General features: G+C 47.7%; 1 protein-coding gene across 2 annotated transcripts in view; it reads right to left on the bottom strand.

Annotated features, from left to right (window-relative positions):
• Positions 1–19,703, bottom strand: part of FOXN2 (forkhead box N2) — a 30,907-nt gene extending 11,204 nt beyond the window's left edge. Inside the window, exons 1-3 of one of the 2 annotated variants that reach the window (XM_064709356.1) lie at positions 19,634–19,703; positions 7,079–7,629; positions 261–385 (exon numbers count right to left, since the gene is read on the bottom strand). In XM_064709356.1, the coding sequence (XP_064565426.1) occupies positions 261–385; positions 7,079–7,615 (662 nt within the window). In that variant the 5' untranslated portion in view covers positions 7,616–7,629; positions 19,634–19,703. Of the gene's footprint in view, positions 1–260; positions 386–7,078; positions 7,630–19,530; positions 19,612–19,633 lie in introns of those variants that run through there. The other variant, XM_064709357.1, reaches the window with a different exon arrangement.
• Positions 19,704–22,033: the final 2,330 nt, after the last annotated feature.

Genomic DNA, 22,033 nt, shown 5'->3' with positions numbered 1-22,033 from the left:
TGCAGAAATTCTCCAGTAAGCAGCGAGCACACCCCTGACCTTCTTCTTTTAAACTCACCCAGAGTTAATAAGAGCCTTGAACACACCCCAGATGTGCTGTCTGGGAATCCTGAGCTCGCTGCATCTCCCCACCTCACCCAGCTGGTCCCACCTAAGCCCACTCAAACTCTGCTCTCAGGTGGCAGCAGGTAACAGCACTTCAACACCCTGTGCCACCTGGATGGAGCAGCGTGTCCTGCTGGGATGGGAACTCCACCTACCTGGGTGGTGATGCTGGTGGAGTATAAAATGCAAGTGCTGAGGAAAAAGGCTGTTTTTTCAGTGCTTGGACAAGGTTAGGTTTGTATTTCGGGTCAACGCACCACAAGGACCCTTTTCCATTCACCTGCAATGAAGAAACACAGCAGATTAGAAAATCCAGGACCAGGCTGGTACAGTCCTTTCTGATTTAATATTTGGAAGCTGCAGCACAGTGCAATGACTGGATATGGGCACACACCACTGCACAGCTGACACACAGCATCCACAGGCAGTTCCATCCTGGATGGTCCCAAAATTGAGAAAATGGCCCAGAGACCCTCATTACACACTATGGAAATACCCACCTTCATGTAGGTCATGGTAGCATCTCCAACACCCCTTCTCTAAAGTCCCATTCCCATTTGTCCCCTAAATGCTGTAAACTTTATTTTAACACTTAATAAACACAGCCATGAGTTTAGGGACCTGTCCAGGCATCAGTAAACTGATCAGAAATTTTTTCCTTAACAGGTTTCTAGGTAAGAAACCAAAGCACTTCCCCTTGGTTTAGATATAGATACATACTCATTAAACTTTACACCACCCTGGAAAGGATTTTGCTCAATGTCCAGCTATAAAATGGATTATTCCCACTTTCTCAGAATCTGAACACCTAATGAATGTATTTTTGATGCACAATGTAAGCATCCCTGTGCTAGTCATTCTTGATATTAAATTTGGTATATTGAAACTTAAGGAAGATAAAGTACCTCTTGCTTGTCTCAACCAAAACTTTCTTCACAAATATACTAAAGGACCTATTTTTTTTGAGCCTGCTACTTCTTGCAACTTAATTAAATAGTTCTGTTCTATAATAGAAATTTTATAATCACTGACCTGACAGATCAGCTAAAAGCTCTGCACGTAGCAGCACCAGGATTTTTGGGGAAAACAGATGCTACAGAAATGGAAATGTACATGGCTGAAGGATGAGGCAACTGTACACCTGAACAATAAGATCCTTCTAAAGGATTTCTGGGGGCTGAACATCAGAGCAGAAACCCAAACTTCATGGAGAAGCTCCTGTGAGCCCACCGTGGCCAGCTGGCCTCCTCCTGCCAGAATCACAGGGGGCAATAATTCCAATTTATGGATAGATCTCCATGATTTACTCCAGACTAAAAAAGACTTACAAAACATTTAAATCTGTGGTTCTATTTAAGTTATAGGGGTTTTCTGAGAGGAGGAAATACCTTGCTATCAAGAGAGAAAAATCAAGCCAGGGAGAGCCCCAGCTGAGAAAGAGATGCAGCTGCAATTGCAGCTAAAGCCACTGCCTTTAACAAAGATCTCTGAGCTGCTGCATCTCTTCAAGTTATTTTTTTTAAGCTGAATCTTCCTTATACTTACCTTTTCATGCTAAAGCTGAGCACAGCCTGTAAGATACTTATCAATGAGCTTACATTTAATTAATAAACAGCCATGGTGGCTGGCAGGATGACTTAACCACCCAGATACTAACAGTAGGCATCCTCCCAGCTGCCTCTATGCATCATCTCACTGACAGACTTACACCCTGATCCTTTACTTCTCCCAGACCCCTTTCCCCAATACTCCAGCCATGCCCAGCTGGCTTTCCTTCCCCCCTCCCTTTCCCAGTTTGGAGGTTGTTGCCCCCAGGGAGCAGCAGAAAGTCCCCCTGAGCAGCAAACCACTTCTCTACACTGTTTATCTGCTACCTTATCTGCTACTTTAGGTGAGCACTTTTGCTTCACGCCTCATTCAGCTCAGCTGCTGGGGGTTAGTTTCCCTCTTTGATCTTCCCAGCAAGGTACTCCTCCAGTTTGCTGCCCTGACAACCTAACAAGAGGATTTTGGGTGGGTATTGCAACAGCAAGCTGAACCTGGGCACACCCTGAAGCCATCCAGACACTGACAGATCCAATGCAACAGGCAGTAAACAGGGTGACTCCTTCTTTGGGTCATGTGTAATGTGAAACCACACTTCCACCCACCTTTGGAGATGCTAAAAGTAGACACTGAGCTGAAGAGATGATGGAGCTGCTCCTGTGCTTTGCCTGCACCCTCTGCTTAGCAAAGACAGGGGCAGAAAAGTCCAGCCCAGGTCTGAAATCAAGTGTCACGTGCCAGGGGACAGCTTGCCACAGCTGGAGCTGGAAATGCCACAGAATCAATATCCAGCTTCAAAACAAGCCAGAACAGACTGTGCCATTTCTCCTAGCAATTCAGGACACTCTAAAATGCTAAACTGCCTTTGGAGGTTAGTATTTCACTTCAACACTGAGGCAAGTGTTGGAATGAAATGTAGGTGTAACTTGTACTTAAGATCTAGAGAAAAATCCCCCTAGAGTCAGTGAAAAGAGGCCACCAGGCTCTTCTTACTCTGCACCTCAAAACAGGGGCAATCACAGAATTCTGAGATTAGTTTCTGGTCTATCACCTCTTCTGCATCTTTCTAATGTTTCTAATTTGACTTGCAGGATTTTATCAACGCAAAAATAAAGGAAAGAAAGGAATTCCTGCATTTTAAAGTATTGGAGCTATTTTGTAAAGACAGTAAGTTTCCAGCCCCCAGCATTTCAGGGCTGGATTATAGAAATGTGGGCTGGAGACAAAATGCCTTCCATGATCCAGCCTTATGCTTTACCAACACCCCACCAGTGTGAGGAGCAACCAAAGCAGAGCAGCTCAGCTGGCGCTGGTGGCTCAGGCTCCCTGCAGGCACATGTCCCTGTGCTGCAGAGAGCTCTCCATCAGCTTCACACCTGGGAGCAGTCCTGGCTCCATCAAGGATGGACAGTGGTCAGCAGCTGCATCCACCGGAGCAAGGTGAATGACAGAAAAATACTGTGTGCAAGCAGGCATAAAACACATCCACCAAAAAGTTATACCTCGTGTGTGCAAGGAGGTGTAAAATACATCCACAGAAAAGGCATCTCTCTCCTATCTCCCAGGCTTATGGATGGTACCTGCCCTGCTCTTTGCACAAATACTTGAAAAGCTATCACCATCTCTTGACAAAAAAAATTAACCAACCACAAACATCTAAACCAGATATTTACCAAGAAAAGGATGTTTGTTGAAGATATTCAAGCCCTGTAACCCCCAGCCTCTAGAGAAAACAGTGACAGCCACATCCATGCAAGCAGGGGCCTGCCAAATTAATGTTTGATGTGGATGCTGATCCTGCCTCCTCACACCTTTTCTCCTCAGCATCAATTAATTAATAACTCCCAGTGCCATAATCATAAAAGAAAAGTCTAAACAAAGAGCAGGGAGTCTCTCCATGGCTTTCAGCCCCAAACCCCTTTTCACTTGAGGTCCTCCTGTGCTGTAGATCAGATGCTGCTCCCTCAGAAAAAGCAACGTCACAGCGTAGGCGCCTCTCCCCAAGCCCAAGGCAGCACCACAGTGCTAAAGAAGCAAGGAGCTTCAGCTGTGTCTGCTGACCATCACTGACTCACAGTCACACCTCCACACCTTCAGGGGCACCAGGGCCACAGCAGCAACACTGCAAGGCAAGCAGGTGTCCCTGGGACTGCTCCAGCATCAACCCTTGATGTTCATCACCACCATAACCAGAGAGCCACTGGGAATCACACCTGCCTGGCTGATTGCACACATCTTCTCTGCTGCAGCTCTAAAAGAAAAAGTGTTTCAGCTCATGGGATAAACCTTGACACACCACTTGGGTACAGCAGCAGTGTGCTATGTGCACACAGAGCAAGCAGTGGTATTTAGGCAGGGTGATGATGTCCATCCATCCTGATCCCATGGCACAAGTTCCTCCTGTTGACTGCAATGCTGGCTCATGAGGCATCTCAAGGCATTTTCCCTTCAGCACCACTCATTAAAAGAAAACCACAACATGTCATTTTTTCCAGTGGTCCAAGCAAGGACAGTGTTCCCCCAGTCTTTGCTGGCTGCTGTCCCAGACCCCTGAAGCCCTGCAGCCTGCAGGTATCCAGCTGGCTGATGCAAATATACACACAGAACAATCAGCCACAGCTATGGCCACCCAGAGCTGCATCTGCAACGTGATGGGGCACAGTCTGGTGGGAAGAGCTCTGAAGAATAAGGGAGCTGGTGCTGAGGGGTCACCTCTTTGTGCCTTGGGTGGTCTGCTCAGATATGCTCTAGCAGGGCCTTGTGGACAATCCCAGAGCCATCAGGGCACAGCAAGCATGCTCCTGCACCAACTCTCCCAGCTCAGCACCAGCCAAAATGAGTCCAGGGCAAGAGTCCTGAAATTGCCCTGCAGTGCCAACTCAGGGGGGAAGTGGGGAAAATCAGCTTTTCTTTAAGGTGCACTTCCAATACAAAACAAAATACCAGCATTATGGCAAAATGAGGATGGACTCTTCCTTCTTTTGGTACCTGACCTCAAAGAGATGATTTCACAGCTGACAGCCAGCAGCAATAGCCAGGAAGGTGTCAGAGAATACAGCTTGCCCTGGGATGCAGGGGCACAGAGCATCCATCCCCTACTGTCAGACATCTAGACTCTTCCAACACAAGAGCTCAGGTTCATCTGAAAGGCTGTAAAACCCTTCATACCCTGATGTAAGCAAATAAACCAGGCTCCTCTGATACCACATGCCATGGACCTTTCTGCTTCCACAGGCACTTGGCATACAAGGAAGCTGATTGTCCGCTCCCTTTGAAGTACAAAATGCCATCAACAAAGAAAAAAAAAGGAAAAAAAATACAAAATTATCTTGCCCTTTCAGGGAAGCACCCAGAGGCATGGATAGAACATGGGTACATGCAACAGGATCAGCAAAATGAGCTTGTGAGCAGCTGCTGCTTGCTCCAAGAAGTGACACCTGAGGAGCTCATCCAAAGGGGTCTGCAGCATTTCCATCACCTGCCAGATCAACTCCCACGGGGTCCAGGCATGCTGCTGTGTGCCACAGAGTTATTTTGCAGGAAGAATTTGGAGCAGTACCCTCATCTGGTCCTTTTCTAAGGAGGCAAAGGGTAAAGACTGAACTGCTGTTTGTTGGAAATGAGGAAGCTCCAGCAAAGTTTCACGAGGGGCTTTTCTGGGGTGGTATTTTTTGGTAAGCACAGTTTCTGTTCTTTAGAATTACAGAGCAGCGCAGTTTCTGGAGCCCTGGGAAACCACTGACAGAGCACATCAGCATCACCTTCCTGGTAGCAGTGGGAGACATTCTGCATTTTGCTCTTCCTACTAGAGATGTCACATTGAGCAACAAGCCATCCTCTGAGCCCAGCAGTACCATGGAGATGCCAGGGTAAGCAGGGGACCAGGCAGTGTCAAGCTCCTGCCACCCAAATGCCAAGACAACAAGTCTGACTGGTAACTCCTCACCCATGAGGCTGGAAAACATCAGAGCATTTAAGGGCAGATCCACAGACAGAAGGAACTCAAACCAGTTTAGATTTCCCTTTCCTGCTATAATTTTTCTGAAACTCATGCCCCCCTCCTTGGACAGAGCCACCCAGGCCTTTAACAGCACTTCTGGCACCTAAAGCACTGTGTGGTCCCTGCTCAGGTCCAGTCCTCCACACAGGGACAGCTTGAGCATCTCAGTTACCCCATCACAGCACCTTGGGCCATGTTAAGAGCTCACCCTAACACTCAGCAGGATTCAGCACTGGGTAGTTAATGGACTTGCCACATTGCAATAAAAAGCAATTTTTTTCAGGGCAAAGCTGCTGCTTGTGACAACCCTAACAATTTAATGTAGAAGCAGGAATAATGAGAAGCATTGGTGCACAAGGCAGTCCTTGCCAATGCCCACTCAGCTCCAGGACCCCTCTCTACAGTGAGAAGCTGTCAAGCACTCCAAGCATTGCAGGCATTTCTGATAACAAGCCTGCTACCACCGAGTCTGACCTCCAAGCACAGGACTTGTTTGTTGACTTTCAGTATGTGGTTTGTTAGTTTATTTAAGTCACAGCCAGCTCTTTGAGGAACAAGATGGGGAATGAGAGAGGGAGGAAGAAAGCCACTAGTAAAATCATATAAATCAGAAGAAAGATCTTGTACAGAAAAGAGTATCCTTGACTTTAAGAAGACTCTGTGCACCACACAGAGACACACATCTAATCTTATGACAGATGCTAAAGCATTACAGTCCATTAAATGCAGAATTAATATGGTTATTGGAAAGCTAGAGCTGTGCTAAGTGTAACAGGAGATCACAAGTGGAAGAGTCAATTTAGTATCTGAGAAAGCTGTAGGACTGAGGCACACCCAACCACGCTCATCCAAGTGTGCCCACAAGCAAGGGCACCTTGCAGGGGACCACATCTGCACCCAGAGGGGCAACATCCCTGCTAGCCAAGCAGGGAAACTGGTTGGCATCCCATAATCTCCTCTGCTTGCCAGAGCAACTGTAGCCATGGCCATGCTGGAAAAGCAGGGAAGGAGGAACATACCCCAGAATTTCAACACTGGAAAATAGAGAAAGCACTTCAGGGGGCCTCATCAAGAAGAAATCCCAGGAGAGTTTCAAGCTGAAATTTCAGGCTGGTTATTGCAGACTGACAAAATTTTAAGTAAATGGAAGCAAGAGTCCTTTTCAATTGCACGTGTGCCACATTTTAAAAGGATGCACTACGGCTGAGTGTACCTAAGTGAACAATAAATAACAAAACCCAGTGACTTTGTCATCGTGTTATTTCACAGAAGCAGCATTTCCAAACCACCTCCATCTGCAAATAAAGCATTAAGAGGACACGGTGGGGTGAAAACAACCCAAACAAAACTGTGCTTAAGAACAACAGAACCTTCTCCATTTCTCCCTGAATTTCCAACCTGCTCCACCTCCCTCCTGCCAGGTCTCACCTTGCCATGGCTTTTCTCCACCTTTCGGAAACACTTGTTCAAGGAGAGGTTGTGTCGGACCGAGTTCTTCCAGCCGGTGGGAGCCGTGGCGAAATAGGGGAAGCGCTCCAGGATCCAGCTGTAGATTTCTTTGACTGGCAAGCTCTTGTTGGGGGACTGCTCAATCGCCATGTAAATGAGAAGGCTGAAAGAGTAAGGGGGTTTGGAAGTGGAGGATTTTTTCTCAGGGTTCTGGTAGCAGGACGGTGAGAAGGATGGCACGCTGTCCCCCTCGATGTCGTACAAGGGGCTAACAATGGGCAGGCCCTCGCTGCCGAGGCTGAAGTTTGTTAGCAGGTTAGTACTTTCGTGCAGCCAGTTCAAATTTGTGAGCTCATCATCTGCTGAATCTCTGTCCACCACGGTGGCCTTTGGCTTGCCGGCGTGGCCCGCGTCAGGCAGGCTGCCCAGCCCATGGCACTGCCGTAGTCCCGCGGCTTTCTCTGCTCCCGGCGTTTCAGCTTTCTTATCCGGAGTCATCCCAGTGACTGGACCCATTTAGCTTGACTGGTCTGCAACAAAGGAGATGGTCAGAAATCACTGCAAACTACCACAGCCATGCTCAGCAGGAGCTCACCAAACCCAAGCACAGGGCTGCATCATCCCCATGTGTGACAGTGTTCACAGGGGCTCTTGGATGAGGGAAGAGATGAGTATCTGACTCCATGTTTCAGAAGTCTTGATTTATTATTTTATTATATATATTACATTAAAACCATACTAATAGAATAGAAGAAAAGGTTTCATCAGAAGGCTGGCTAAGCTAAGAATAGAATCTGAAAGCATGATAACAAAGCTTCTGTCTCAGACAGAGAGTCTGAGCCAGTTGACTGTGATTGGCCATTAATTACAAACAAACCAACATGAGACCAATCACAGATGCACCTGTTGCATCCCACAGCAGCAGATAATCAATGTTTACATTTTGTTCCTGAGGCCTCCCAGCTTCTCAGGAGGAAAAATCCTAAGGAAAGGATTTTTCATGAAAAGATGTCTGCGACACCCATGCACGAACGCTGAAGCCACTGGTGAGGGCCAGGGTCCAGCAGGAGCCTCCCAGTAAACTCATGAGCACAAATTCCCCTTGGTTTATAACAGAACTTACGGGTAGCACTTGGAAACTGCTGTATCTATCTAGAAACACCAATTCAGACACAGAATAGCCATTTTCATGGCAACACCTGAAACCTCAAAAAAACCCTTAACACATAGGATCTAATCCATTCAGATCTCACACTAACTCTTAAAGTTACTCATTATATTGTAAACTGACCCTGTTTAGGAGTGTTTGTCTTTGGTGTCCAAAGAGTGAAAAAGGAATTGCAAAACTTAAATCAGCATAAAGTCTATTTGTGGTCTCAGTGCCAATGAAATCTTTATAACCCCTACAAGTCACAGTCATTCCCAGGTGCTGCTGCCTGTTTCTACCAGGGGAAGATCTGTCCCAGCCTATCTGTTCATCACCTGTGCCCCAAAGACCTGCCTGGGCCCACAAGTTCTTTTTCCCCTCCTACCCTAACCTGGGCTTCCCTGCAGAGCAGAGAGTGCTGGGACCAGTTCTCAACAGAAAGGGACAAAACACTGGGGGGGCAGCTCAGACCTGTAGGAGCAATGGCTCACCACTTAAATAAAAAAATCCCAAAAGAACAAAGCACTAAAACCCTAATCCTGACATTATTATCTATAAAACACTGCCATTCAATGCAAGGTCTAACAGGCCACCCATGCTTCAGAGGCATTACACCAACAGACACCACTTTGCTTGTAGGGTTTCAAAAGGGGCCTTCTAGCAAACTGTGTTATGGGAACAGCTGCTTTCTTCCTGCTGATGTGAGCACTGTACAGATGTAGGGAGTGTACTTGTACACACACGTGTACCATACAGACATAAGACACCCCAACCATGGATGCAGCTCATAGCTGTAAATAGCACAGAGCAAAGCTGAGGTTTGTATCAACTGTAAACAGATCCAATAAAACAACCAGAGAAAAACCCAAACCCCATTCCAGTTCCCTGTCCCTGTAAGCACTATCATTCTGGTTTCATGCTCCAGCTCCCAGTGCCAGAGCTCAAGATGAGGACAGTTTCCATATCACATCTCACCAGACAGCTCTACACAGTTACTGCATGTTTTCTCACACCAGTTTGCAGTAAACACTTGTCTCTTTGCTCTTGCATCTCCTCCTACCAAGGGCCCACTGCCTGGCTGTGCCAGCCCCAGCCCCAGACAGCTCCAGCCTGGCAGCCTCACTGTGTCCCCGGCAGAACAGTGCCCAGCCCCTCGTTTTGGAGAAAGGGAGCAATGGAGGAGTGACAGAAAGGCAACAGGACAATCCATGTTATGCTCCCCAGCCCTGCCAGCCCCTGCCTGGTGCCAGGCAGTCATGAGGTGCAGAATTTGTGCCTCCCCCAGGAAACACACCGTGTTTCCCACCAGCAAGTTTGGTTCCTCTCTTCATCTGCTCATACACTCTTGCACCAGCTATTGCAAAGCTGCGTTGACAACAGCACCTGAACTTATGCTTACCAGCAGCAGTGCTGGAAAATGTTAATAAAATTTTTACCTTCTGTTTCCTATTTCTATTAAGTGCAGGGATGGGTATGATTAGCTACCAGCTCAGTCAGTATTATAAAAACAAAAAAAATTAAAGCAAAGTGAGCTGCTCAAATAGCTGGTCAAAAATAGCTTTGCTCTCCCTACGATTTACTTCTCCCCCAAGGCACCAGAGCAGATTCATATTGGCAGTCAGAGATGGCTGCCTTTAAACACAGCCATATATACATATGCTCATGTCACTGCTTCAATCCTTTCTTAAATTAAGAAAAAAAACAAACAAACAAAGAGATAGTGATAAAATTCATACAGTGAGACAAACCCCAACTCTGCTGTAACGTGAGCTGCTCTGTTCTCTTTCTAATGATTAACTTTGCCCCCTGGTTGAGCACCTCTTTAGGCAGCTACACAGGAGCTCACACCTCCCAGCCGTGTTTTGGTAATTTTAGCTCCCGGTTCATGTTGCACGAAATCTCCCTTTACAAATCTCCCGTCAGCGTGGCAGATCAGGAGCATACACATGCTGACACATACAGCATGACCACATTACTGAGGTCACTGTATTCTTTTCTTAGGGGAAAGGGGGCAATGAAGTTTGTTTTCAACACAAAAATGGCCCGGGCACACTAAGTCTGGTCAAAAATATAAGGGAAAAAATAGAACAACTGATGAAGCTGGCACTTATAATCAGGTAGACTTTGTGGTTCAATGCACTATTTGTTTGCTTGCTACTATATTACAGAAGAAAATCATTAGCATATCTAATGCCCTACATGAATATAAAAATTATTTGCAGGTAACATACTTAAATAATAAAAATAATATTAGTAAATATTATAAAGTTATAAATATTATTAAAAGTAAATAATATAGATTGGTGTCATGTTTCTTAGATGCATTACAAAAATCCAATCTCATTACCTTCCTTTCCTAGTTCACCACCTCACACACCTTCTACATGAACACATAATAAATTAATTTGTTTTTTCTAGAAAGGTGTAAAGGCCATATTAGACTATTATCAACTAATAAATAAGAAAAAATAAAATCACGGGAGCAACACCAGTGCCATTGGAGCATATCTGAAGGCACACAAGTCCAAATCCCCTCTTCATTCACAGAGACCCTTAATGACATCCAAAATTCACAATTTTTCCCTCCATGTGTGTTCTGACTGCCTATAAACAGGCACAACTATGATAACACAGCTTCCAAGATGCCATTTAAATTCAAAATTACCACTTCCAATATTTGGGGTTTAATGTTTTACATGAGGGTCATGGAATCCACCAAAGCCGTCTCTGCTGTAAGCTGGCAGGGTTTTGTGCTCAGGGATGACCCAGCAGAAAAACCACAGTGAGAGCAAGGAGAGCCAAGTGTGAGAAGGAAAGAGCACAGCAGCAGCTCTCCAGTGCAGATGTTTGGATAATTCCCATGGGGACAGCCCCAGCCCTGTAAACAGAGCCAAGAAGGCAACCGCCAGCCAGGCAAATGCAGAATCAATTTGATTCAAGCACACCTCTGAAAAACATGGAAGAGTTTGTGCTCTGCCCATGTGCTTTACCCTACTAATGAGTACAGAGTGACACAGCACATTGCTCTCCACTGGTATTAACACTTCCAGCTGGAAGCAGAACCTCATGCATCCCAATCCTAAGGAACTCAAGGATGCATCTCCTTGAGTTCCTTAGGAGCTCCATCCATGTTGGCACCTTCAAATGAAAGGCCAAACAAAGCATTTACTCCTCAAATGCTCCTCACAATGGAGGCGCACATCATCTTGCATTGGTAATTACAGACAGAGGACTATGATTCCAGGGTAAGAAGATTAAAAAGCTGCCAAGTCAACTGAAGCTGCTCAAATAAAAGTTAGGGTGCATCAGAAAAGAGGTGAGAGACACAACCTTTTTCCAGCAGTGTGATTTTTGGCATCACATAAAAGCCAGGAGCAGACCTCCCTGCTAATCCATGCCAGTGCAGCACCCAGAGCCCAGTGAAGACCTGCTCTTCCAGAGCACTCACAACCCAAGCAGCAGAGCCCAGCTCTGAAGGGGCTGATTAAGGCTGCAGTGTACCAAGGCAGCAGGCCAGAGAAGCACAAACAGATCAGAGGAGACTCCATACCTCAAGAAAAGGCAATATTTTTTGCAGCCCTCTCTCAAACTCACTGGAGAGCTAAGTTTGGGGAAGGTGATGAGCATTGAAAGGTCCTCAGCCTAGCAGAGCACACCTGGGTAAAACCAGGTTTGTGTGCTCCCACAAAGACCCCCAGCTATGACTGAATTTTGATGGAAGACCTTCAGCACTGCTATGTTCTGCCACTGGAGCAAATGCTTTGATGTGTGAGCATTTAATGAAGACAAAGCTGCTTTAATAAAGGCCAACCATTTAAGGAAACTGGAAGTCCACTTGAGCAGATCCTCAGGAAAGCACACTCACTTTGCAGCAGCCCTTCTTGGGAGAAGTCTCAGCTCCAGTAGAATCCAGGACAAAGCCGTGGCAGATGCCACCATCCCACCAAAGGTGACCTCCTCCAAACTCAGCGGCATTGCAGGTATAAGTGTGCAGTATAATTTCAATGGTCACCATGCTTGGACTCACTGAACTGGCAAGAAAGAACTCAGCCTTTTTGTCAGAAGGTGCCCCAGCCTTGTCCACACCAAGTAGGCATGAAAACAGAGCTGCTCTTGCTGCTTGATCCTTCTTTACAGTGGCATCAGATGAAAGGCGCCCTTTTGGCACCTGCACAGCATCAGTGCCCCAGGTTAGGACAACCTTCTCCACAACTAAATGCACCTTTTTGTTTCTGCAGGACCAGCCAAGCAACTAGGTCACCTCTGCTAATAGTGGGAAGACCTGGAGCCTGCCTGGAGCGCCGTGATTTCCCTCCAGGTTTAAAAATAAAAATAAAAATAAAATCTTACCCTGCATTGCCCAAGTCTGAGGAGCGGAACATAATTTTATCCAGGAAAAAATATTTTCAGCCATATCACACTCAATGACAGCAGCTCTGCACCCATTCTTTGCACACCAAGCTCAGGGTGTGCACCCTCAGTCAGAGAGCCAGGCAGTTGTGCTTCACACACAGCTTCTGTCCTGACACAAACAAACAGGCTCTGTGAGAGGATTTAAGACAATTGGTACCTGCTTTTGCATGCAAACAACTACACCAACAGCAAACTCCTCTATTGATTTTTCATATTCCCTTGCATCTACAACACACATCAGGGCTTGTCCTGACTCAAATACATCAATATGTGTTGTCAAAACAGCCCAAGAATTAGACACATAAATGACTGGCACTGCTCACCTACCCAAGCTGAGGATAAATTTCCAAGTCATTGGGCATATAGCACAGGACCAGCTATAAGTCTTTGCACATTGGAGGGAAGAGCAACAAAAAACCCAACAAAAACAAACAAAATAACCCCAAAGAAACAAACAAAAAAAACCCTGGCATGACTAATGCAAACTCATCAATAAAAAGCACCCATCTGCCTGACCAGGAGCATTAAAAGGATGACACCAAACCATTTTTCCCCCTACTAATTCAACCTTTCCCCCCATCACCTCCCTTGTCTGGGGCTGCCCATGCCCTGCACACCCCCCAGCCCTGCTGGAGGTCAGCTGAGACCCTCCCCCAGCCCTGAGGAAGGCCTATATTTGATTATAACACTGTATGATGTCTGTATCCAAGACAACTAAAGGCATTACAGTCTTCTGAGGATAAAACCACCTCTCAGGCACAGATTTCAGCAAGCTGGGACCCAGTGTCTGTGGAAGAGATGAACCCCTGGGTGACAAAGGACACGCAGAGATGCTCCCAGGGGCAGCACCTGCAGCAGGCAGGGCCCTTCCTGCTCCTCCCGGCTTGCAAAGCTGAGGAAAATTAAAAATAATGGGTTTAAAAAAACATTAAAAAGGGCACTTATCACCTTCTCAAATCCAGACTGAAAATAAAACCCATCAACCAAAGAACTGGACAAGCCAGAAGCTCAGGGGCTTCATTTGAACCTTGGCATTGATGGGCTCAAAAAGGAAGAGAGGTTTTCCAGGAATTTGCAGAAATACTTCCAAGACTCTCATGTCAGTGTTCTCCCACACTCTGTGATATAATTAAAGGCAGGGTGGGGAAAAAAAAGTAACAAAAACCAATTCAAAAGTTCAATATTAAGGAAAGTTAAGAAATCCTGCAACAGGGAAGGGATTAAACAAACCCTTGCCATAGAACTCGAAAGGGCAGGGAGCAAGAGGAAGATTTCATCCAACTTTTTTCATGAAAGCTTGCATTTTTAAAATTAAATACACACATATGCACACACATAAGTGGTTTGTGTTTGAAACAAATATCTGAAAGGAAGATGGTATGTGTGCTCAGACATGCCCAGATCCCAATTCAGACCCTGTACATGACCCAGAGTCTCTGGGACATTTATTCCACTTTGCAAATGTGAAGCTTTTCCAAAGGCTGCAGTCACTGTTGGACCTGGCTCCCCGCGCCTCAGATTTAAAACATGCACATAATAACAGTATAGCAGAGAAATTGGGACATGAAAATTATATTAAAAAATAAGAAACCCAAACAAGCAGTGAAATTTAACCATTAAGAAAAATCTTTGGTAAGACACAAATAGGGGCGAGGAGGGAAATAAGTGCTTTCAAGGAAAATGCTTTACAGCCAATAGCTTTTCAAGAGATGCTTATGGGTCATTCTCCTCAAATTCAATACTGTGCTTGCTTAGTGGACTAAAATGCAAAAAAAAAAAAAATGTAAACCACTGACATGTTCACAAGTGAGCCATTTGAGCAAATGACTTGCAGAATAATTCTGATGCTTATTCCCTTTCCAGGGTAACCTTTCTGTGTGTTTCCCTACCATCCTCTTGAAACAGAAATGAACACAGCTACATTTCAGCTGGTGTCAGTACCAATTTACCAATGCTAGAAAGCATAAAACTATCTTTTCCACCCAGCTTTTCTGCCTTTAAAGTACCAAAACTCCTGATTTCCAGTGTAAAAGCAACAACCTGAAGCTTCACCCCAAGTGACCCTTCTGCAAGATTTAACTGGAAAGCCCCGCTGGAGCTGTATCACAAAACCACATTACCAGGACAACTTGGTGACTGCAAAGCTGTCCCCACTTGCTGCTTCCCAGCTCCTGCTCACAAAGTCCAAGATTTCCTCCAGAGCCCAGGGAAGGGAAAGCAATACTCTTCACTGGGCTGACCTCCCTGGCCTACCTGCTTTTAATTTTATTCCACCAGTGTGGAATTTGGCTTCCTGTTTACACAAAGAAGAAAGCAAACAAAAAACCCTCCTACTTTTGACTAGTCTACATCCCTAAACCAAACCAGACTGGCTAATAACTGGTCTGGGGATGATCCTCACTCACCAGGGGACAAGGGATGATGAGAGGATGCTGCTTAGCAGGAAGCTTCCCAGTTCCCAGTCCTCCAGCTCTATTTCATGAAACTTCTCCAGGTGCTGAGGTCTCTTCATACCAGTACTCAGCTTTTAGGCAACCACGTACTTGCCCCAAATCTTAGCACAACAAAACCCAATGACACTGCTGAAAAGAAAGCACGGGATCACACCTAAACTGGGAAACTAAAAGTAGTGACAAACTGCAAGGTAGGAATGCACTGAAAATGACCTGAGAGAAGACACCAAGACTGAGTGTGCAGAAGAGCAGGGGTGGGTGATGATGCCTGCAGAAGTCAATTTAATGGAGTCCCTAACATTCTCCAACCCTTGAGGAAAAAGTAGGGAGCACTACTGTTTCAAGAAAACATTTTGAATGCACTCAGCAAAGAAAAAAAAAAGTCAAAATTCACATCATTGACTTTCAGTGTAAGTATTCCTATCTGCACAAATTACAGGTCCTGGTGCCCCTGAGCAACCACTCAATAAAATGGGTATTCCTGCCCCAAACACAGCTGCCATGTTTCCCAGCTGCTGACCACACAGGCCAGCACTGAGCACCCTCCCAGCTGGAGTGATCCAAGCCTCGTGCTCCCACAGCCATAATGTTTTACAGGGAGCAGGTAGAGTACCAGGGGTCATAAAGATGCTGGCTGGCATCAGGCAGTAGTTCTTCCATTCCATGTAATTTATTACCCAAGCACTGCGAGCTGTCTCTTCTTGCTGACCTAAATTGTATTTTGGAAGCACCACAGAACATCACTGTGTGCCTTTACCCAGTATAGTGACACGGAGAGCTCATGGAACTGGTGCGTGGTGAGGAGGAGATGGAGAGCTCATGGAACTGGTGCCTTTACCCAGCATGGTGAGGAGATGGAGAGCTCATGGAACTGGTGCCTTTACCCAGCATGGTGAGGATGAGATGGAGAGCTCATGGAACTGGTGCCTATAACAAGCATGGTGAGGATGAGATGGAGAGCTCATGGAACTGGTGCCTTTACCCATGTGGTAAGGATGAGATGGAGAGCTCATGGAACTGGTGCCTTTACCCAGCACGGTGAGGATGAGATGGAGAGCTCATGGAACTGGTGTCTTCAGCCAGCATGGTGAGGATGAGATGGAGAGCTCATGGAACTGGTGTCTTCAGCCAGCATGGTGAGGATGTGAGAGCTCACCATCACCCAGCACCATCCCCAAATCAGCAGGTGCAACGTGCCAGGGAACAAACACACACCTATCACACATAAAGACTGAGCCAGGAAAAATGTGAAGCAGCATCCCAGAGGTCTCTTGTGTCCTCTGGCAGCCACTGGATCTGGAAAGAGTCCAGATGCAGGCAAAGGGAGCCTCCCCATGCGGACATGGTTTGCAAGCAAGCACTTGTTGAGAGCAGAGCTGGGCTCCACCATGAGTCACCCCGAGCTGCAGGAAGTTGCCCAACACCGTTTCAGTGGTGGAGCAGCAGCACACACACACCGGGATGGGCACTCACTGCCTCCATCCACTTCCCTCAGGAAAAGTTACCATCAGTGCAGTGACATCCTTACACAAAATGCACTCATTTACCATGAGGGGAGGAACAGCAAATGCTCAAGGAGCCAAAGGGAATAACCCAGAAGTTGCTAAAAGGTTGTGAGCATTCATCGGGACTGCTGACAGCCATTTACTAATGGGGAATAGAGGCTGCTTTCCATCCATTTCCATCCAAGGTTGTTTAGCACCACATCAGTGCAGTAAGACTATCCCAGAGCAGGGAACAGCATCAAGAGGTGCATGGCAGCAGTGGCTGTGGGCACACTATCACTCCTCCCAAAGCCCATCCTTTCTGCCACCTCGCTGGCTATAATCCCTCCGTGCAGCTCTTTCTGATAAGGTATCACAAACCTGCACACGGAAAAAGTCTTCTGAGAGCCTGGGGTACTTCCTCTTGTAAATACCAGCTCCTTTTAACCCCAATAATGAGTAGGCAAGGTGGAATTGACAGAGCAGGAAGGTGGAATTACAACCCAGTGAAACCAACATGAAAACCTCTGCTGCTGTTATGGGAACCAACAGCTCTGCATGAGAACCACGTGGCTTTCTCACCAGTTTGCACCATACCCATGCAGAGCATCTTCAGATGCCAAACTACCTCATTCACCAGGAGAGTTTGCTTTTGCTCAACGTGTCAGGTTCCCAAGCCTATTGCATTGAGTGGAACAGAGCCTGTGACTAATAAAGATGGCAAAAATCAGCCTGACATGTCCCTAAGCCTCTGTCTTGTTTCCAAGGCACTCCACTCACTTGCCAGGCAGTACTTCTGCTTCAGCAGGACCACTACACACACCTCTAGCTGCTCCATTACTTACTGGACTGGCACATCCTGACACAGAGTTGCTGGCAAAGCTGGTGCCCTCAATCCTGAGCTCTCCAGGGGACACTGAAAGGCTCCTCAAGCAGAAATTCTGTGGGGGCTGGAGCTGTTGAGGCAGCACACTCCTTAACTGGTGCCCCTTTTAGACAAAAAAGACCTTACTTCTGGGCTGAAATATCCCTGAGGAGGTCCTTCACCACAGCAGCCCCAGCAGCAGCACCCAAAGCAGGTCACAACTTCATCCTCTGGTCCAGACACTCCCAACAAAGACATCAACCAAGTTTTATTCCAGACTGAGTTTTATTCTCAGTCCCTGAGAGTGCCCAGGGCCACAAGCCTGGATTGATACAGAGCAAGTGCCTCCAGCTCCCTACAGGACCTGCAGGGCAGCATCTCCACCACAGTCTGCAAGTGTAGACATTGCACAGCAGCACTGATCAGTTCATGGGCACATCTGATAACAAACAAAAGCACAGAAAAGTCCTATATGTATTTCAGGCAACTCAAACACACGAAGTGAGAATCACCACCTCCTCTCTAGTTCTACAAAAGTTAAGTGGCACAGCTGGACACAAGTGAGCCCCCAGCAGAAGCTGATCTGCTGCAGCAGCGTGGCTGAGCTCAGAGATAACACACCCTGGCACCCGGCTAAATTCACCAGCTCAAGCCCTGGGCTGCACTAATTGCTACCACAGAGCTCCAGCTACCTTCTGCAGAGCTTGGGAAATGTGAGTAGGCACCTGCCAGGGGAAAAAAAAAAAAAAAAAAAAAACAAAAACCAAGCAACCTTCAAACTACTTCAAGTTTCCTGACGTAAGATAATGCCAGCTGAATTTTTCTTGCATAGATGTAGCATCACACCAGACTTTAAGGAGGGGAAAAAAGACCCCAGTCCAAGAAACACAACTGAAGTTAAATGATTCATATGTCAATATATTACAACCCACCTATTACTAAATTTGTCTGAATGTAAGCCCACCAATAACAAGATTTGGAGAGTGTCTGTGTGCGTATATACGTGGTAAATTATATATAAAGTTATCTTGATTTCATAGATTAGGCACAAAGCTAATCAAAATGCTTTCTCAGCATTTAAGTCTACCACAATTCAGCACGTTTAACTCCACATTTAGAACACAGCATCCATCCAGAGGCAGGCACCACGGCGGGAACATGACTTTACCGGGTTCTCTTCAAGGTTTATTTTATTTCTTTGTTCCTTTTACTCTTTGTTTGGGCCCTGTCACAATCCAAACCCTCACCAACAAAAGCCAGTTTCCGCTCGCACAGAACCTGAGCACAAGCACGCCGGTGTGTTCAAGCAGAGCAAGGCAGGAAGGCAGTGGGATGCTGCTCCGCTGCTGCCGCCACCAACTCATCGCCCAACTTCACCAAAAAACCCCGAAAAAGACGGGAAAACTCCGAAGGGCCACGTGCAGATCCCAGCCTGACCCCGAGCACTCTGCCAGCAGTTTCCTGGATTTTACCCCAAAACGCGGGAACCCCGGAGCGCCTCTCCAGCACTGCCCCCAGCTCCGCAAGCCACGGACGCTCCGCACATCCCCGGGGGCTTCCCGCCGCTTGGCGGAACGAGGCCGAACGCGTCTTTATTTCACCGAGGGAAGCGCCTGGGTCCGACGGGGGTGACCCGGCGGCGAGGGGCTCGGCGGGGCCGCGCTCCCAGGTGCCGGCCGCGTTTTCCATGCCCGCAGATGGAAGCGCGCAAGGAGCGCGGGCTGGCCCCGCCGGGCAGCGGTGAAGGAGGAGGGGATAACCCGCGTACACCCCGCGGGAAGGAAGGCGGGAGGGAGGGCGGAAGCTCCGCGGGACCGCGCCGGGAGGAGGAGGAGCCGCGGGTGCACGGGGACCCCCCCGTTCCCACGCACCGGCACCGGGAGCGGCTGGAGAGGGGAAGCGCCGCCTCCGCGCGTTGTCCCCACGCGGGGAATGAGGGGACACACCGGCCACACCGCCCTCCCCCGCCCCGCTTCCCCGGCACCAGCGGGACCCGCCGCCACACTCCCCGCGCTTTCCCCCTTCCCCCACGAAACCCTCGCGGAGCGTCGGGAACAAAAAAAACTCACCCCCCAAACCCAGGGGAAAGGCGAGAGCTAAACCCGAGGGAGGCGCGGGGGCAGCCCGGGCAGGCGTGGGGCCGCGGGGGCGGCGGGCGCGGGCGGCACTCACCGCGGTCATGAAGCCGCGCGGCCGGCGGCGGACACAATATGGCAGCGGGGGGATGTGTCAGGGAGCAGCTGCTCCCTGCGCAGCGGCGGCGGCGCCGCCCTCCCGCTCCCCATGGCAACCGCGAGCAAGCACGGCCCCCCCGCCGCCGCCACCGCCTCCTCCTTCCCGGCCGCCTTCCCTCGCTCCCGCCCTCCCCCGCCGCCGGCACCGCCTCTGGCACCGCCGCCGGGGCCGTGAGGGCTGGGAGCGGCTGAGGGGCTCCGCGCCCCGCCTCGGAAAAGTTCCCCTTTCACCCCCAGAAATACCACGCTTTCTAAATTTTATAAATTTTAAAATAGAAGTGCAGAAACCCTCCTTTTAGTTTCACTTCTCTTCTTTATTTATACATATATGTATACTTTTTTTTTTTTATATCCTCTTGACTAAAATGAAGGCGCCGTGTTTGCCCTGCCTTGCAGCGCATTGCTGTCCGCTTGTGCTCTCCGCTTTCCAGGGCAAGGGCTCTGCTGTTCGCTCCCCGGGCTTGGACAGCCCTGCACGCGCTTGCAGTTTTACATCATATAGAGGAAGGACCCCGGGAAGTTCCTTGTCTTGTTTCGGAGCTGATCTTCCACTAAAAAAAAAAAAAAAAAAAAAAAATTTAACGTTTAATCACTTTCCCGAGGTTTCCTCACCTTCTGAAAGATACAGCTGAAGCGTGCCTTGTGATGCTTTGTGGTAATTTTATTTCTAAGGAAGGATGGGAATGCGTTTCAAGGAAATTCCTCCACTCCACCTTGGGAGGAACTACTGGTTGAGTTGTTTCTTTTTTTTATTTGAAACAGTTTCGGACAGCAACCTCTTGGGTTTTTTAAGAGTAAGGATATATCAGGCTCAGGGTTATAGCAGGCAGATCGAATCCAGTGACAGGGAGGCTCCTTCCACTGCACTGTGAAGCATGGCCAGCTTCAGAAACAGAGTCCAACTACAGAGTTCTGATCAGAATAAATTATTCTCAGCAACTTTCATTTAGCTCCTACCTAATTTCCACTGATTGATTGCATTATGATTCTTTCATCCTTTTCTTTTTCCTTTCACAGCCTCAGAAGTTCACCAGGGCCTTCCCACCCTCTCGGCAGACAACAGAAGTGCACTTGTATTAATTATGTATTGCTGAAAGCATCCTCCATTCCCAAATCATTAAAAATAGACCTAGCACTGCTGGTACCAGCAACGCTCTGCCCGTAAGAGGCTCTTTTGCCTGCATTCCTGTCCCTCTGAAGGTGCACACCGGCGTGCCTTGTGTGCCCTGCACCCCTCAGCTGCCTTGGCAGAGGCAGGAGCAGGGCCCAGCACCGTTTGCCCGTTGGGATCAGGGTGTGTTGCTCTGACTTTTGCCCTGCTGGGCGGCGACCTGAAAGAGAGACGTTTGACTCCAGAATCCCTCCAGCTTCAATTTATTAGGTGGAGGGTCGAGTTTGGGCCAGCAAAGGTGGTGTCTGTTCTCAACCTTTGGCTGCCTTTACACCCTGGCCTGTAAAGTGGGTCTGCTCACAGGTTCTTTCCACTAACCCCTTAAAAATGCAATCTGAATTCAGTAGGAATGCACACTCTCTCCCCCTTTAGTGGGAAAAAACACCACAAAACCAAACAAGAAAAGATAAAAGCTGTAAGTGCCCTGAAGTCGACACCCCCTCAAAGAAACAAAAATGAAACTTGGCCTTTAAACTGGCATTTTATTTGAACCAGCTTGGAGCACAAAACTTCAAATAAAATAAAGAGTTTCTACACCTCCTGAAAAACATTGTCACCTTTATCTTCCTCAGTCCTCTCTATTCCTCAGCATCCCCATGCTAGGTCTTTTTGGCTTTATGCCGTACTAGATTTCTACATTGGTAGATTTTTCCAAATCTACCAATTTTTCCTCAATGAAGACAGTAACTAAGATTTGAGGTTTTCTGGAGCACCTACTGCATCTCCCCTTCATCTCCAGCTCCAACCACAGTCACCTTCACTCTTTGTCAGCCTGTGAACTCACAGGCTGCAGCAGCGCATCTGAGAGAGGGGACAAAAGAAAGTCCAGCCTCTTAGAGAAGCTTAAACTCTCTGCCTCATGTCCTGCTCATCCCTGTAAGGCTCAGCAGGCAGAACTAAGCCTCCCAGCCATGCATGGACAGTTGCAGTGCTGCAACAGCCTGTCTGTGCAGGGTTAGAGGAACTGTAGCTGGCCTGGCCTAGTGGGGTGCAGAGAATTTTTGGGTCATCAGGGCCACACTCACACCTCTCCTGATGTTTGTCCCTGCCCATACTGATTTCCTGGCTAGCAACCTCAGTCAGCATCAGGATGCCTCAGTTAGTGCCCAGGCAGCGGGCAGATGATCTAGGGGAACTGTGTTTGTCTCTGCTCAGTGTCCACACCAC

The sequence above is a fragment of the Zonotrichia leucophrys genome, chromosome 3 (assembly GCF_028769735.1).
Source record: "Zonotrichia leucophrys gambelii isolate GWCS_2022_RI chromosome 3, RI_Zleu_2.0, whole genome shotgun sequence".
Classification (NCBI taxonomy): domain Eukaryota; kingdom Metazoa; phylum Chordata; class Aves; order Passeriformes; family Passerellidae; genus Zonotrichia; species Zonotrichia leucophrys.
The sequence above is the reverse complement of the archived record's forward strand: the minus strand, read 5'-3'. Positions and strand labels throughout refer to the sequence as shown.